We start from the raw sequence: 18,516 nt of genomic DNA on the forward strand, positions 1-18,516 counted from the left end.
ACCTACAGATAAATTATTAAAATATAAGCACTATTAATAAGGTTTCTGACTACAGTCATAATGTAGAACTCAATTACATTTCTGTACACCTGCAATACATGAAAATATAACTTACAAAGTACCATTCATAACAACATCTAAAATGATCAAACACCTAGGAATAAATCTTTCCAAATAGACTGTATGAAAATAATTATAAAACTCTATTGGAATACGTTAAAGAAAAGCTTTAAAATGGAGAGATAGGTCATGTTTGTGGTTTGGAAGACTCAGTTTTATGAATATGTCAGTCTTCCCCATATTGGCCAGTAGATTCAATGCAATTCTAATAAAAATCTCAACAACTTTGTTTGGTAAAACTTTACAATCTAATTAAAAAATATGTGTGGAGTTGCAAACAACAAGAATGGCCAAAACCTCCTAAAAGAACAAAGTGGGGAGACCTGCCTTCCAGATAGCAAGACCTGTGATAAATCTATGGTAATTAAGAGAGTGTGGTATAGGCACAGAAATAGACAATAGACCAGTGAAACAGAAGAGAGACTTGAAGCAGATTTATGCATATTTAGACCCTTACCAACATGACAGGTGGTACTGCAGAGCAGTAGGGAAAAGATAGGCATATTGTTGAGCTGTATCATCAAAACAGAAACTGAGACTGGTTAGAGGTGACAACAAACACTTTATGCAAACTACAGTAGGAATAAGTTCAAATAGGGTGACTCCTTGAGCAAAATTTAGCAAAAATTTTTGTTGAGGCAAAGCTCAGGATAGAATAGTACTGGGAAAACAAGTTGTCTGAATCAGAGGATAGTCTTTTTTCAACATTCCCATGCCTTTTTCTAGTCAGCCAGTTCCAGTTTAGGGTGCTCATTGCTCAGAATTTGATTTTGCTCCTCGAAATTTATTGCTTCTTGGAATTTATTGCAAGTATTTGCTTTTCTCAATTCTTAGGACTGCCTTTAGACACAGAAGTTCAGTTTAAAGTTCATAAGAAAAAGGATAGTTTCTCAGAATATTATTGGGTTGGCCAAAAAAGTTAGTTTGGGTTTTTCTGTAAGATGGCTCTAGTAGTGCTTAGCTGTTTTTAACTTCATTGAAAACAATTTTGTTAGATTGTATTGTGACAGCTATCATATCAGCATGTATTTAAAAAATTTATCAAAATTGGTGAGTTTTTGTGTAGCAATTTAAATACTGAAGATGGAAGAAAATAAGCAATATTTTTGGCATATTTTTTTCAAGAAAGGTAAAAATGTGATTGAAATGCAAAAAAATAAAAGTAAAAGATTTGTGCAGTGTATGGAGAAGGTGCTGTAACTTATCGAATGTGTCAAAAGTGGTTTGCAAAGTTTTGAAGTTTTGTGCTGGATATTTCTTGCTGGATGATGCTCAATGGTTGGGTAGACCAGCTGAAGTTGATAGCGATCAAATCGAGACACTAATTGAGAACCATCAACATTATACCACCCAGGAGATAACCGATATACTAAAAATATCCAAATCAATAAAGTTATTGGTGAAAATGAAAAATGTGTCTTTTACAGAGAAAACTAAACAAACTTCTTGGCCAACCCAACAAAAAAAATAAAATTAAACTCTACCTTACAGCATACAAAAATTAATCTGGAGTAGTTTAAGGACCTAAATATGACAAGCATCATAACTAAAAAGCTTTTAGAAGACAATGTAGGAAGGGAGGAGGGGGTGGGAACTGTTTGAAAGAAAGTGAAAGGATTAGTCAAGGAATATATATGAAGGACCCATGAACATGGACCTGGACCTGGACCTGGACAAGGGGTGGAGACTGACTATGGAAGTAGGGGGTGGGCTCAGTGGAGGGGGGCAAAGGGAGAAGTGATTGGAACAACTGTAACAGCATAAACAATAAAATATATAAAAAAGACAATATAGGAGACTTTCTTTATAACTTGGAGTAGAAAAGGATCTCTTAAATGGACAGCAAAAGCACTAACAGAGAAAAATAATTGCCAAATTTGACTGCATTAAACCAAGTACTTTCACTCATCAAAATTATCATATTGAGAGTGAAAATACAATCCTCAAACTGGTAGATATTTTCCATAGCTATAGCCCACAAAACATTAGTATACAGAATATATAAAGAATTCTTACTGATTAATAAGGAATAAATGAAACTACAATTCAGAAAAATGGGCAAACTTCATTAACAGAATTTTTTAAAAGAGTAAGACAAATGATTCATAAATACATGATAATGATCTTTAGTCTCATCAGTTATCAGGGAAATGAAAAGTAAGAAAACAGATACAATTTCTCATCCATAAGATTGGCAAAAATTAAAAGACTGATGATATTGCATTTCTCAAGGATGTGGGAAAATGGGAAGATTACATTCCAACTACTAGTAGGAGTATGAATTGGTGCAATCACTTTGGGAAATTGGCATTGTATAATGAAGTAAAGCATGGACTTACCCTTTGACTCAGCAAGTTAATCACAGGGTGTATTCTTTAGAGAAATTCTTGTATATGGTGTGCTATAAGACCTGCAATAATATTTATAGAAGCTTTATTGAGGATAGAAAAAAATCCAGAAACAATCCAAATGTCCTTCTACAGTTGATGGTATAAATAAGTAGAGCTCTTTTCACATAATAGGATGTTACACAAAATGGAAGAAAACGGGCTAACTATACTGAAAGCATCAACATGGATAGATCTTAAAACACAAAGCAAGTAAAAGGAGAAAATCACAGAAGAATACATATATATGACTTAGTTTTTATGAAATTTGAAAACAAACAAGGTTATTGTATTGGAAGACAGGTCAGAGGTTACATTAAGGGTGAGGAGAATGAAGAATTTATTTACTTTGCGGTAATTCTTAGAGTTGAAGGTTTATGATCTGTGCGTTTTTCTGTAGGTACGTTATCTTTCAAAGAAGATGTTTAAAAATTCTGGGGCATCAAGCCTAGAGATACTTCAAGAATTTAAAAAATATAGGCAAAATTAAGTATATATATATTGCCAAATGTAACAGGCAAAAATATAAAGAAAACCAAGGAAATAACACAATGTTCAGGACAGTAGGAGGAGGGAGGGCTGTGAGCTTGAAGTGAAAATTGGTACAACCATTATGTGGATCAATATAATGAAACATAAAATGGTCATAGCCTATAACACAACAATTCCACATTCAGCAACCTAAGGAACTTGGAGAGGATATAAAGCCTATAAAGATGTGTGTAAGGATGCTCGTCAAATTGTTGTTTGTGTAGCAGAGTCACAAATACTACTAACACTGAAACTTGGACGTTCAGAAAAAATGCAGCTCTTCTGTTTTATTGTAACTTATGACTTCCCAAGCTTCTGCCTGCTGGTTATTGGGGAAAAGTGTATGTCCAATCCCATTTTTAGCTCAGTGTAAGGTGATAAATTAAACAGTCATTTCAGGTTTGATAAGAATGATGGTGTCCTGACATGTGGGGGTGTGGGACAAAGGGTGCGTGGCTTTTACTATTTTTGGAGTGGAATTGGCCCCCTTATCTCAGCTTGCAAGCGTGAGCTGGCACCCAGTGGTGTCCACAGGGATGTCGTTTATCCTCCTGTCCCTCCTATCCCCCCTTGGCCTCTAGGGCTGCCCACAGTCATTTGGTTTGAGCAAGGCTCTCACTAGCCTCTGTCAGGCCTTCCACCTAGCTTTGGTGTAGTCTTAACGAAGTTCACTTTGCCACACAACAAGCCAAGTGACTGGCAGCTGGCTGGATGTGACCTCAGTATCAATTATAATATGACTTCAGTCCTTCTTTCTCTTTACATTTTCTGTGTAGTAAATTCTTAATCTCCTGTAGTTTATCAGCTCAATAAATGACAATTCTGTCCTTTCACATGCTCAAACTAAAAGTCTGGGAGGCATCTTTGAAGCCTCACTCTTCCCTACACCTCATGCACCCCATAACCAAATTCTGCCAGTTCCCTCTTCACAATATCCCCAAAATCTGACACTTCCTATAACTCCATTGCTCCCCACCTGAGTCCAAATGAAAGTGTCTCTCACCTGGATTTTGGTAAAGCCTTCTGACTGGTCTCCCTGCTTCTTTCTTTACTCCTATACATTCTCAACATGGCAGCTGAAATGACCCTTTAAAAACATCTATCAAATTATGTCCCTTCTCTACTCCAAACCTTCTATTGGTTCACTTATTGCCCCCAGGAAGAGCCCAACTTATTTCAATGGCCCACGAGGCCCTATTCTACCCCTCGCTGACTCTAGTTTCTTTGCTGCTACTTGAACATACCAGAAGTGCTCTTGTCCCAGCAACTGTGCCCTCTGCACATTCTGTCTGGAATGCCTGTTGTTGCTGTTTGAATAATCTGACTCCTTCCACTAGCATGGGTGATCCACAAGAGCTAGGATTAATGTCTGTTTTGTTACCTGTCCAGAATAGTGCATGGTTCCCAGAAGGTGTTCAATAACTGTCCACTGAGTGAATAATTTCAAACTCAGAATGTCAAAGTGGAAAAGCAAATTAATAATTTATAAAATTATTACCTGCATTATATTTATATTAGTGAAAATATAGAAGCATCTTAAACACAGTCACATATTACTAAAGGATGAGGATGTTTCTGAGAAATATGTCTTTAGGTAATTGCATTGTTATACAAATCGTCATAGAGTGCATGTACACAAACGTGGATGGTACAGCCTACTACACAACTAGGCTGAATGGTATAGCCTATTGATCCTAGATTACAAGTTTGTACAGCATATTACTGTATAAAGCAACATGAGATTAAATCAAGAACAAGAGAAAATGATGCAATCAAGAGATGAGATGTATGAGGCTGCTGCTGGCATAGCACAGCATACTGTTTTACAGCAAAATTTTTTGTAAGTAGAAAGAGTACACTCAAAAATAATTATATAAGGAAACCACATCTATCCAGACTGAGCTGGCAAGCTGGTGCCATATCTGAAGCTCCATCAACCTGGCTCACACTGTTTGACTGCCTTGGAGATCCCCAGAGACTCCACCCCACCCAACTTACAGGCCCACCCAAGCTGCTTTTCATATGAATGGCTGGTCTTGCCTCATGCTTCACAACTTCTGAAAACCTCTCAAACAGCAACAGCTGGCTTCAGTGATCCCCAGGACAGGCACTAGCAGCAGCCAGCTTAGATTCACAGTTTGGCTTTGCCTGGGAATCTCCAAGCCCAGCACAAGTAGCAGCCATCTCAGATTGCTTTATAGCTCAGGCAGGGTGGCCTCAGGCAAAACAGAGGTGGGGGCTGACCTTGGTCTGCACCACCCAGGAAACCGCAGGACCACTGCACATAATGGACAGCTACAGACCATGTCAAAGCACCACCACCATGCTCCTGCACAGCTGATCTTCCATGGAGGGTGGAGTTTGGTGGTAAGTGGTCGCAGCCAATCTTTGCAGCTGACTAGACTAGCTAAATCCCTCCCATTGACCTTCCAACAGCAACCAAACTCAACTACAAGAGGAGGGTGTACTCAGCCCACATGAAGGGTGCACATTGAGTACCCAGCTTGGGTGATAAGGGAGGCTGTGCCTCTGGACCCTACAGGACACCTACAATATTAGGCCCTGCTACCAAGACATGGAGTCAAAGAAACTTTACCTAATACATAGAAACACACACAAGGAGGCTGTCAAAATATGGAGACAAAGAAGCATGGCTCAAATGAAAGAACAGATCAAAACTCCAGATGAAGAGCTAAACAAAATGGAGATAAGCAATCTACCAGATGCAGAGTTCAAAATGCAGGTGATAAGAATGCTCAAGAAACTTAGTGAGGACCTCAACAGCATAAAAAAGATCCAGCCAGAAACAAAGGATACACTAATTGACATAAAGAAAAATTTTCAGAGAACCAACAGTAGAGTGGACGAAGCTGAGAATCATATCAATGATTTGGAACATAAGGAACCAAAAAGCAACCAATCAGAACAACAAGAATAAAAAAAGCCCAAAAATATGAGAATAGTATAATCAGCCTCTGAAACAAGTTCAAGAGGTCCAACATTTACCTCATAGGTGTGCCAGAAGGAGAAGGGAAAGAACAAGAGTTTGGAAATTTATTTGAAAAAATAGTGAAAAAAACTTCCCTAATTTAGTGAAGGAAATAGACATGCAAGTCCAGGAAGCACAGAAAGTCCCAAAAAGGATGGATGCAAAGAGGCCCACTCCAAGACACATCATAATTAAAATGCAGCAAGAGGAAAGAAGTTGGTTGCCTACAGGGGAGTTCCTATAAGACTGTCAGCTGACTTCTCAATAGAAACTTTAAAGGCTAGAAAAAATTGGCAAGAAATATTCAAAATCATGAAAAGCAGGGACCTACATCCAAGATTGCTCTGCCCAGCAAAGCTATCATTTAGAATTGAAAGACAAATAAAGAGAGCTTCTCAGACAAGAGAAAACTAAAGAAGTTCATCATCATCAAACCATTACTATATGAAATGTTAAAGGGACTATTTAAGAAAAAGAAGATCAAGGCTATGAACAATAAAATGGCAAAAAATACATATCTCTTAGCAACTGAATCAAAAAAGAAAGTAAGGAGAGAAGAACAGAGACAGAATCGTGGATATGGAGAGTGCTTTGATGGTTGCCAGATGGGATGGGCATGTGGGGAAATGGGTGTAAAGGTGAGGGGATTAAGAAGTACAAATAAATTACAGAATAGCCATGGGGATATAAAGTTCAGTATAGTAAATGGAGCAACCATAGAACTTATACACATGACCCATGGACATGAACAATGGTGGGGAGATTGCCTGAGGGAGTCAGGGATGCTGGTGGAGGGGGGCAAAAGGGGAAAAATCAGGGCAACTGTAATAGCATAATCAATAAAATATAATAAAAATTAAATGATAAAATTATAGTATAGTAAATACATAAACCACTAACATGGCTGTTTATTATTTCAAATACTGTGCATAATGATATGTACTGTACTTTTATACAACTGGAAGCATAGCAACTTTGTTTATACCAGCATCACCACAAACACATGAGTAATGCATCGTGCTAGGATGTTAGGACAGCTACCATGTCACTAGGTGATAGGTACTTTTTAGCTCCATTGTAATATGGGACCACTGTCGTATATGCTGTCTGTCACTGACCGAAACATCATTATGTGGCACATGGCTGTAATTAGTATTATATGGGGGATGGCTAAATGACTTATGTCATATCCACTGCAAGGAATACTGTGCAACACTTAAAATTATGTAGACATATATTTACTAACATAGAAATATATTCATGATATGTCATAGTGAAGAAAAAAATAAGCTACAAAAGAGTATGCATTGTACATTATTTGGTAAAAGAAAAAGCATCTATGTGAATGAATTTCTGTGATTGTATGTGCATCAGCATTTCTAAATTCCATGTTCAAATTTGTTTGGGAAATTCTGCACATTATATCCTCTCCTGGAGATTCCTATTAGCCTTTAAAGCTTCTTAGAGGTCCTAGAACAAAGATACAAACAAAATAGAAACAGACTCATAGATACAGAGAACAGAGTGACAGCTGTCAGAAGGGAGGGGTTGGGGGCTAGGTGAAGAAGATGAAGGGATTAAGCAAAAAAAAAAAAAAAAAAAAAAACCCTCCTCATAGACACAGACAACAGTATGGTGACTACCAGAGAGAAAGGAGGTAGAAGAGGGTATAGGAAGGATAAATGGTGATGGAAGGAGATTTGACTTGGGGTTGTAAATCCACACTACAATATGCAGATGTATTATACAATTGTAACACAAAACCTATATAATTTTATTAACCAGTCACCACAATAAATTCAATAAAAAAGAACTATGCTTAAATTTTTAAAATCCAGCATCCCTCAAAACTCAATTGACCACAGAGTCCTTATGTCTCATAACATTAATTAAAACAGAAATATTGCTTCATAGAACAGATTTTGGGAAACTGGTACTATAAACATAGAAAAGTTTGAAAGGAGACACACCAAAATGTTAATAATGTTTATTTCTGGGCTTTACGATTATGGATATTCTTTCTTCTTTCTGTATTTTATAAAAAATGTTTGCAATGAGTATGTATTACTTTTATAATCAAAACAGGGTTAAAACTATTTCCATTTTTCAACTGCATGTTCTAAAAGAGAAAATAAGGTAACAATAATTTCAGATGAAGATAATTTAATTTTAACTAATAGATACTTCTTTATTGTAAGCACATTTTTCCCCTCTCTTGGAATCCATCAAACTAAACTCCATGCTTGTCCAGCTGAACCTTCTAGTACTTCATTGGACTGGTTCACCTACAAGAATACTGGGAAAGGAAGAGAGAATAATGAGTGCTGAACAAAGTTTAAATTCCTATACATTCCCCTGGTCTCGACAGTTACTTTGTTGTTACATCACCTTTTCCAAGATAGGATTTTAGAGAGCTTCTTCTCTTAATATGAACCACATGATTTTATATGAACAAACTACTTTGATGACTTGAGAAAATGAATAAGAATGTGTTTCTGGTACAGTTGGGATTTGAAGTAGAGGTAGAAGTATGGTCAGATAGTTTTTCTTCTTTTTTTTAAATCCTCACCAAGGACAAGCTTATTGATTTTAGAAAGAAGGGAAGGGAGAGAGAGAAAGAGGAAGAGAAACATTATGTGAGAGAGACACATCTTTCGTTTGCCTCTCAGAGCCGCCTTGACCAGGGACAGAACCCGCAACCCAGGCATGTGCCCTGACTGGGAATCAAACCTGTGACCTTTTGGTTTGTGGGATGATGCTCCAATCAACTGAGCCACACTGGCCAGGGCTCTTCTTTTCCTTTAAAGTATCTTTTAAAAAATATACTAATCAAACAATACAGTTTGTTGTGGAAAGATTAGAAAGTGCAGATAGTAAAAAGTAAACATGAAATTAAATAACAACAATAGTAATAATAATTAAAACTGCCTATTCACTACCACAAGGAGATAACCAATGTAATATTTTGGTAAGGTCCTTAAAGGCTTTTCCACTGTACATATAGTTTTTAATAACAAATTGGATTAAATTGTATATCCTGTTATAATATGTCTTTCTACTCAACAATATTTAATGAATACGATTCCATGTAATTGTCTTTTTACAATGTTTTGGTTACTATACAATACTCATTGTATGAAGAATGCTCAATGCTTTCTTTAACCAACCAATGGATGTTTAAGTTGTTTCCATTTTTTTCACTATTATAAACAGTACTAAAAATTCCTTATACACGTATCTTTGCATACTTGATAGTGCCAGTCAGTCCCTCTGATTGCCACTGGAGTGCCAAGAGGATTTCACGTTGATTTCCTCAGGTAACTAGCAGCTGGCTTAAGCCTTCATTATAGTTGCAGCTAATGGTGTGCCAGTGAGTACAGAGGACGAATAAAGAGGCACAGAGAAACTGTTTGCAATCCTTGCTGTGAAATGCAGTGATAAAAAATCAGCAAGTATTATTCAGTCTATTATGTGCCCAGTACCAATTTTTCCTGCGACTTGATGTGCCCTTTATGACTATAGGCTCAAATCTTCCTTTATTTCTACAACATTTAAAAATTATACCTTGAAGTAGTTTTTTCTGTTATGTTATTTTGCTTTTCTTCTACAAAGACATCATCTCCTGCATCTATCTTTTATTTATTTTTTTCTTGGATCCTACTTTCATTAAAATCTTTATCTCTATTTAATAGTGCTGGATCTTTTGATCCTGTATTTCAAATCTTCTTTTATACTTTTTCATCAATGTCTTCTTTTGTTTTGCTATATCTGGTCTGCTCTCTTGCCCCCACTGCCCTGATGCTACTTCCACTGGGCAGCTTGTTTGTTTCCAGCAAGGGCTTATTGGATTTTCTCCTCAGGTTGAACCATTTACTTCAAAGAAGGAAGTATTTCTCTTGGCATGTTGCCTGCTTTCTCTTCACAGAAGTCTTTCTGGATGTGCATCTTAACCATACTTCAAATGTTTCTGATGCAGCTGGCCTACTGGCCATAATTTGAGTAACGATAACTTAAAAGATGCACTATCAGATATATCTTGACTTGAGTCCCGGTTTCTGTAGTTACATAATGCAGTCTTCCTCTGTGTTTGGGAAGAAGGAACACGATTGGTTGGAGTCTTTCTTACTGACCACCTGATATCTGTTCCACTCTTCCTTCCACACATGAAACACAGCCACCCTGTAGTGCACACAGAAACATGACACCGGGATTTTCCCCCTGGAAATGGCCTTGCTGCTGAGACTGCTGTCAACACACAGCTTCTAGCTGTGAGCAACTTTAGGGTTTGCCTCAGCTGTTAAGAGCTGCCTGCACTCCCCACATTCATTAACGAATCAAGACATAGTTATAAAGGTCCAGCTATTTCAGGATAATGTGGGGACAGCTCTGTTGGGGTCAACCAAGGCTTTGTTGAACTTGCAAAGCAGTTTAACTTCTCCCTTTCTCCCCCTACCTTTCACAGGCATGGATTCACTGATAAAACCCTGCATACCAAACTCCTATCTCAGTGTCTGCTTATGGCACAACATTTCCCCAAGACTCAAATCCATTCCTTACAGTGTCCAGCTCAAAGTCCAGAGCATCTGGGTGATGTTTGCTTCTCTCAAATCTGGCTCTAGCTTTTCTTGGTTAAGTGACCTATGAACTGAAACAAGTTATCTGTTCCTGATATCCACACCCCATATGCCACAATGGTGCAGGAAGAAGGATAACCACCATAAACATTCCTGTATGGAAGACACACAGCAGTCACTGATCTTTGATAATCCTGAAATCCTGCTGGACACATATTGATTAGGCCAGAATTTTGCTTTATAGGAGGAGCTCCCTGGTACATTTCCCAGCCACTGGGAGGCCCTTCCTGTCCATTATTCTCTATGGCTGCATCTGAAGCCAGTGTTAGGGAGCATGCCCTCCTAGGAGCCTTCAAAGACTGTGTCTAAATACTCTTTAAGGCTCCAACAATAAATAGCTCATTTTGTTTTGGTTCATGGTTTCTTTAGCAATAAGCTTCTCTCAAAAAACTTAGATGACTTCTATTTGACTCCAGTCAGTTCTATGTACCAGTAACCACAACTAAGGTTGTTTCTTAGACACAGTTCTTGATCCTGTGACCATGTTGAGGTTTTTAGGAGTCATAGATGGAGACACCACACTCTTCATCTAATTTTTGCCCTCAGCTACTTTATTAGATTGCAAAGTTTGAACACTCCTTTATTACACAAAGCCTTCTTTAATCCTATCACACAATTTTACAGGTTCCCCCTACTTGGACTGTCCCCTACTATAGCACAGACCCACCAATCTGTAATTATTTATTTGTCTCTCTAGCAACCAGGACAGAGATAGTCAGGTACTTATTTCTTGGTAAGTACTGACTGAATTAATAAAATTTAGGCTTTTCTAGCTATACTTAAATATATTGTTAATTATTTCAGAAATCTCTTTGACTTCATGTGATTTATATAGATCAGGGATTTTCAACCTTTTCCATCTCATGGCACACAAAAACTAATTACTAAAATTCTGCAGCACGCCCCCCCAAAATTTTTTTTGCTGATCTGACCAAAAATTAAGTATAATTTTGATTCATTCACACTGGACAGCTGTTGTTGTGTTAGCTGTTGTCATATTCTATTTGACAATCTAAGGGAAAGGAGATCAGTGCCCCTGATTAAATAGTCAAGTATTACATGTTTTAACAATTCTTGCATCACTTCCAGTCTAAATGGCAATGTGCAAAGACATGGCTTGCACCTTGCACAATCACAGCAAAATTACAATTAAAATATAGAACAACTGTCACTTAGAACCTTCAGAAATAGAGTTGAATGGAAGTCTGACAACTATAAAAATGAAGAAACCACATGCATTCAGACTGGTAGGCAAGGTGGAGATGTGGAACATGCTGGTCCCACATCCATGTGTGGTGGATAAAATTCAGGAAGGATACCTCAGGAGTGAGGAGTGCCATCCCCACATCAGCTTCCCCAGCTAGGGTTGCAGTGTCAGGAAGATAAATTCTCACAACTTCTGGCTGCAAACACCAATGGGGATTGGGTTGGTGAAAGAAATTCTGGAGTCCCAAGCAGTTTCTCTTAAAGAACCCACACACGGACTTACTCAGACTTACTCCCTCTGAACTCCAGCACTGAGGCAGCAGACTGAAAGGCACCAGTACCATACAGGGAGGAACTGAAGTGTCTGACATCAAAGCGAGCAGAGGCCATTATCCCTTTTCTGAACCCTCTCCACACAGAGCCACAGAGCTAGTAGGCTGGTGCCTTATTTGAGACTCTATTAACCTGGTAAATGTTGTTTGCCCTGCCATAAGATCCCCAGAGACTCTGTCTCACTCAACTTACAGGCCTACACAAGCTGTTAACAGTAGCCTTTCCATATGAATGGCTGATCTTGGCTCATGCTTCACAACTCCCTAAATCCTCTCAAAAAAGCAACAGCCAGCTTAAGTGAGCCTCCAGCCCCTGTACCCCTTGCTAAGTGACCCTAGGCCGAGCACTAAGAGCAGCCAGCCTAGATTCACAGCTTGGCTTCCCCTGGGAATCTCCAAGTTCAGCACAAGTAGCAGTCATCTCAGATTGCTTTATAGCTCAGGTAGGGTGACCCTGGGCAAACACAGGTGGGTGCTGACCTTGGCCTGCATCACCTGGGAAACCCCAGAGCATGCACACCCAGTGGACAGCTACAAATCATACTGGAGCACCACCACCCTGCTCCTGCACAGCTGATCCTCTACAAAAGGTGGAGGTTGGTGGTCAGTGGTCACAGCCAGTCCTTATAGCTGACTAGACTAGCTAAATCCCTTTCATTGACCTTCCAACAGCAACCAAGTCTCAACTACAAGAGGAGGGTGTACTCAGTCCACATGAAGGGTGCACCTCGAGTACCCAGCTTGGATGATAGGGGAGGCTGTGCCTCTGGATCCTATAGGGCACCTACTCTGTTAGGCCACACTACCAAGACACAGAGTCAAAGCAGCTCTGTCTAATACATAGAAACAAACACAAGGAAGCTGCCAAAATGAGGAGACAAAAAAAAAAAAAACAACAACAACAAAAAAAACCATGGCTCAAATGAAAGAACAGATAAAAACTCCAGACAAAAAGCTAAACAAAATGGAGATAAGCAATCTTTCAGATGCAGAGTTCAAAACACTGGTTATAAGAATGCTCAAGGTGCCCTGGCTGCTGTGGCTCAGTGGATTGAGTGTCAGCCTTCGAGCCAAGTGTCGCTGGTTTGATTCCCAGTCAGGGCATATGACTAGGTTGCATGCCAGGTCCCCAGTTGGGGACGTGAGTGAGAGACAACCACACAGTGATGTTTCTCTCCCTCTCTTTCTCCTTTCCCCTTTCTCTAAAAATAAGTAAATAAACAAACAAATAAATAAATAATTTTAAAAAAAAAGAATGCTCAAGGAACTTAGTGAAGACCTCAACAACATAAAAAAGATCCAGTCAGAAACAAAGGATACACTAATTAACATAAAAAAATTTGCAGGGAAACAACAGTAGAGTAGATGAAGCTGAGAATCAAATCAACGATTTGGAACATAAGGAACTAAAAAACAACCAATCAGAACAACAAGGAGAAAAAAAATCCAAAAATATGAGAATAGTATAATCAGCCTCTGGGACAACTTCAAGAAGTCCAACATTTGCATCATAGGGGTGCCAGAAGGAGAAGAGAAAGAGCAGGAAATTGGAACTCTTTTTGAAAAAATAGTGAAAGAGAGCATCACTAATTTGGTGAAGAAAATAGACATGCAAGTTCAGGAAGCACAGAGAGTCTCAAACAAGTTGGATGCAAAGAGGCCCACTCAAAAGCACATCATAATTAAAATGCCAAAGGTTAGAGATAAAGAGAGAATCTTAAAAGCAGCAAGAGAAAAGAAGTTACTTGCCTACAGGGGAATTCCCACAAAATTTTCTGCCAATTTCTCAACAGAAACTTCACAGGCTAGAAGGGATTGGCAAGAAATATTCAAAGTCATGAAAAGCAGGGACCTACGGCCAAGATTGTTCTACCTAGCAAAACTATCATTTAGAATCAAAGGGCAGATAAAGTGCGTCCCAGACAAGAGAAATATAAAGGAGTTTATCACCACCAAACCATTATATGAAATGTTAATGGGACTTATTTAAGAAAAAGATCAAAACTATGAACAATAAAATGGCAATAAATACATGACTATCAATAATTGAATCCAATAAAAGATGGGAGGGGGTGTGGGGGAATGGGTGAAGAGGTGAGGAGATTAAGAAATACAAATAGGTAGTTACAGAGTAGCCATGAGGATGTATAGGAAATGTACAGTATAGGAAATGGAGTAACCAGAGAACCTTACATGGACATGAATAATCATGTGGGTATTGCCTGAAGGAGTGGGGGGTGCTGGGTGGATGGGGGAAAAGGGGGAAAATTGGGACAACTGTAATAGCATAATCAATAAATTATAATTAAAAAATAAAAAAATAAATTCTTGCAGCACACCAGTTGAAAACTGCTGATGTAAATATTTTGGTAAATTTTTAGGCAAATGAAAAACAGTTAATTATATACTTTCCATGTATAGTTCCTAAACCAGGGGGAAAGAAAATTAGGAATTAATGAAGTTAAAAAAAAATATGAGCAGTTGCAAACACTGGTTATTAAATGTCACCTGTAAATTGTTGGTAATAGACAGAGCAGGTTGGAGGAAAAGAAGAAAGTAGAGGAGACTTTCTCAGAATCACTTTCCTTAAAATTTTCCCTGAATTACCATTGTGCAGACTGGTGTGGAACATGATTTTTCCTGTCTTTTCCTCAGGTTCCCTCTCTCCTCCCCTTTCCTCATCCCACAACAGCTTACGTGAGGCAGCAGAGGGTCCCCATTAGTGCTGTGCTTATAAGAAAGGTAAAAATGGCTGCTGTAGGTATGGAGCTTCTGATGAGATCCCACAAGAGTTCCCTGAAGTTGCTCTGCCAGGACCTGTGGTTTTCTGCAGAAAGAGCATAGTTTCATTAAGGAGAGGTCAAGTAAATGATGAGGCTGGGATTCTGACCCTGGTTCAAGTTCAAAAAGTTGTCCTAGATATAATGCTCTTACAATTGCCAGAGCCCATATCCTTATCTACTTCGCTGTGCTGCCTCTAAACTGTTCAAGGGGTATATATTTTTAAAAGAAAGGTATCCTCAGATGGATAATCTTTGCCTTCTCATGAGTCAAATAGGAACAATAAGCTGAGTTGAGGTCTTTTAAAAAATATTTATTTATTTATTTTTGGAGAGATGGGAAGGGAGGGAGAGAAACATTCATTGGTTGCCTCTTGCATGCCCCTAGCTGAGGATCTGGCCCGCAACCTAGGCATGTGTGCTTACTGGGAATTGAACCAGAGACCCTTTGGTTCACAGGCCAGCACTCAATCCACTGAGCTACACCAGCTAGGGATGACTTGAGGTTTGGTGAGTAAATGGGGTACTTTGTGAAAGAGGAGTATAAATTAACAACTAATGTGTTGCTGCCTAGAGTATGTTTGGGAGTTCTGTAGGAGGCTGAAGATAGTGAGTGTCCCATGAAGAGAAGGAAGAAGGCCACCAGCACCAGGAGCATCCTGAGGGGGAAGGTGCCTAATCAACTGGCAGAAGGCACTTTAGAGGGAGTCTGCCAATTAAGGTAAGCCCCGAGATATTTATTGGCTGTTTTCTTTAGGAAGTGGGGGAGGAAGGGGAAGGTACTGTGATTTAACCCTAAGGGAAGAGGTAGGGAAAACAAAAGTATCTCTGGTACGGAGTCAAGAGGGTTTGCCACTCTTCAGCAAGTCAGTTTCCAGAGCTTGACCTCTGGAAAGGATCTGAGCTGCAGCTGTGTGCATGTTGGAAGCTGGGCTTTGGGAGCATCTACACAGGATCAATCGGTCATCAGGTTTCCCTTAAATTCACTTCCTTTGTCAAGTGTTCCCTGACCCCTCCACCTAACTAGCTTTAATTATCCTTTTGTCCTGGGGAAGTGTTTGTTATATTCCATGGGAGATTGGCATCTATGGCTTTGGTGGTCTACCTGTGAACTTGTAATTCATGCCATTCAGCAAAGGGCTTAATGCACAGCAGATGGTTTAGTGCTTGTTGAACTAAACTGAACCAAACCCTAATCATTTGTTTTCCTGTGAACATTATTTTAAATACAAAATCAGTTTTTCCTGACCTGAGACTTGCCTGCTATGTCTTTGGAAGACAGGATCATTTATTCTAGCAGCAAACACACCCCTTGAGCGTGGTTTCAATTCTTTGTCTTGTATTCCAAAGACAGATAAAGGTGACGTGGAGGAAATTACAGTTTCCAACAAGAGGCAAGTCAGAGAACACAGCAGAAATGCAATACTCAGCAGCTTCTGGGGTTCCATGGGCTCCCCTGAGGGCCACTCAGCTATACTTGCTCAGACAAAGGGAGATGGACTTCTCCTTGGCTCTTTCCAAGGCAGCTTTGTCTGAAAAGTTAGAAAGTAGTGGGTTAGTTTTAACAGCAAAAAGCTTCTTACCTGTCACAAACACAAGAATAATTCACCATCTGACACTATTGAATCCTGAACACAGTTTCTGAAGTAAAATATATCCCCCCTCAAAATAACAAAACAACACAAAACAAAAATTTACTATGCTCTATCAGTCAGATGCCTGACATTCCTTTCTAAACTACATCTCCCTTCAGGCTTCCCCAACTCAATAAGTAGAAATCATTTCAGTTGTTCAATCCTAAACCCACGGTGTCATTTTTGACTCAGTTTTTTTATTTTTTTTAACTCCCACATCTTACCTATCAGAAAACCTGGTCTACTTTATCTACAAAGTGTACTTATAACCCATCATCACTTCTGTCTCTCTGCTTCCGTTTTCACCTCTCTTCAGCCAAAGAGATCTTGCTTTGCTGTAAGTCAGATTATGTCCTATTTGCTTCCCTGAGCTTACAGAGAAGTAACTTTTTTGTTTCATTTTATTATATGTCTTTCCTGACTAGAATGTCAGCTATCTGAGGGCAGGAATTTTTGTCCATTTTGTTCACTGCTGAACAGTGCCTAGTACATAGGTGTTCAGGTGCTCAATAAAATTTTTTGAATAAATAAATGGATGGTGAATTTTGGCAGATATTATTCACTGCCTGAGCCAACAGTCATTCCCACCTTTTATTCATTTATTACTTATGACTAGAAAAGCTAAAAAAAGGAAAAGCTGAATTCTCCCTTTCCCAGCCATCTTTGTAGCCAGCAATGGCTATGTGACATAGTTCTGGACAAGAAAGCATAACAGAAATCTGGTGGGTAGCTTCTGGGAAGACTTTTTGCTGTATTGATCATAGAGATGGTGCTACCATTTTTCCTTTGTGCTGTCTTAAACATTGTTTAAATGTTAGCCAAAGTTGGAACAGCCATCTTGTGACCATGAGGCAATATACACGACAGAAAGGCCAAGAAAATGACATCTATTCTAGCTCTGACAACTTCAAGCCACTAAACCAACATGTCTATCTGCCTACCTCCAGATTGCTTGGTATGAGAAAAATAAATTCCTATTTGAGTCATTATAATTTGGGCTTTCCATTACTTAAGACATTTATAACAGATACACTCATTCACTATTTGACAGGGTTTAAAAAGAGCCATGTCTGGTGGGAAGCCACTTACCTGAAAATTAACTTAGCACCAAGGGATCCAAAGAAGCCTGTAAATTGGGCCTCTGTCTTAAAAGTACAGCAGAAGATGCCTGCCAAAATCTTCTTCTAAAGTCTCTGAAGTTCTAAATAGAATTCTACCACTCCTTATGATGTCATTTACTGTATTTGACCCTCCCCCAGTCTCTCTCTACTTGACAGTTAGGCATACAGACATCTTTTTCTGTCTATGCCTAAACATCTGTGTTGATAATGAAACCAATCCTTACAGTAGCTGTATCCTCTTAGGCTTGAAGAATTCAAAGATACTTGATTTGCCACATGGTATCTACTAGTTTATAGTATATATGGAACTTGATAGATGATAAAGGTGGCATTTTATATCAGTAGGGAAAAGAGAAATGGTTTATATTATGATTTGCTATCCATTCGGATACACTAAAATGAGAACCCTACGCACAAAAAAAAATTCTAGATGGATTAAGGACTAAACAAAAATAAATCCATATACATATTGAAATAAAATATGAGTGGAAAAAGCTACTTTATAAACATACCATAAAACCCAAAATCCATAAATGAAAAAACACTGATAAATTTACCTCATATTGCATAAAAATGAAAAGCTTTCTTTAAAAAAAAATATTTTATTTGTTTTTTAGAAAGGAGGGTAGGGAGGGAGGAGAAGGAGAGAAACATCAGTGTGTGAAACATGAACTGGTTGCCTCTTGCGCACCCCTAACTGGCAACCCAGGCATGTGCCCTGATGGGAATTGAACCAGTGACTTTTTGGTTCACAGGCTATTGCTCAACCGATTGAGCCACAC

At 38.7% G+C, this 18,516-nt stretch overlaps 1 protein-coding gene across 1 annotated transcript; it reads right to left on the bottom strand.

Moving 5' to 3' along the window:
- Window positions 1–8,295: 8,295 nt before the first annotated feature.
- Window positions 8,296–16,427, bottom strand: SMIM9 (small integral membrane protein 9). Its single transcript, XM_090264093.1, has 3 exons — window positions 16,289–16,427; window positions 14,897–15,026; window positions 8,296–8,323 (listed from the first exon to the last, which is right to left on the bottom strand). Exons 1-3 carry the CDS (start codon window positions 16,425–16,427, stop codon window positions 8,296–8,298), a joined length of 297 nt encoding a protein of 98 aa, XP_090120219.1.
- Between the last annotated feature and the right edge of the window lie 2,089 nt (window positions 16,428–18,516).

This window comes from Furipterus horrens, unplaced genomic scaffold (assembly GCF_987537825.1).
Source record: "Furipterus horrens unplaced genomic scaffold, mFurHor1.1.pri manual_scaffold_17, whole genome shotgun sequence".
Lineage (NCBI taxonomy): Eukaryota > Metazoa > Chordata > Mammalia > Chiroptera > Furipteridae > Furipterus > Furipterus horrens.

Excerpts from the sequence above, each read along its gene's own strand:
- SMIM9 (XM_090264093.1), bottom strand. The coding sequence starts at position 16,427 with ATGGAACCCCAGAAGCTGCTGAGTATTGCATTTCTGCTGTGTTCTCTG. Across the intron at positions 15,027-16,288 it reads ATTGAAACCACGCTCAAGGG|AAAACCACAGGTCCTGGCAG; the intron begins GTGTGTTTGCTG and ends CTCTTTCTGCAG. Across the intron at positions 8,324-14,896 it reads GGGACCCTCTGCTGCCTCAC|TATTCTTGTAGGTGAACCAG; the intron begins GTAAGCTGTTGT and ends TTCCTTTCCCAG.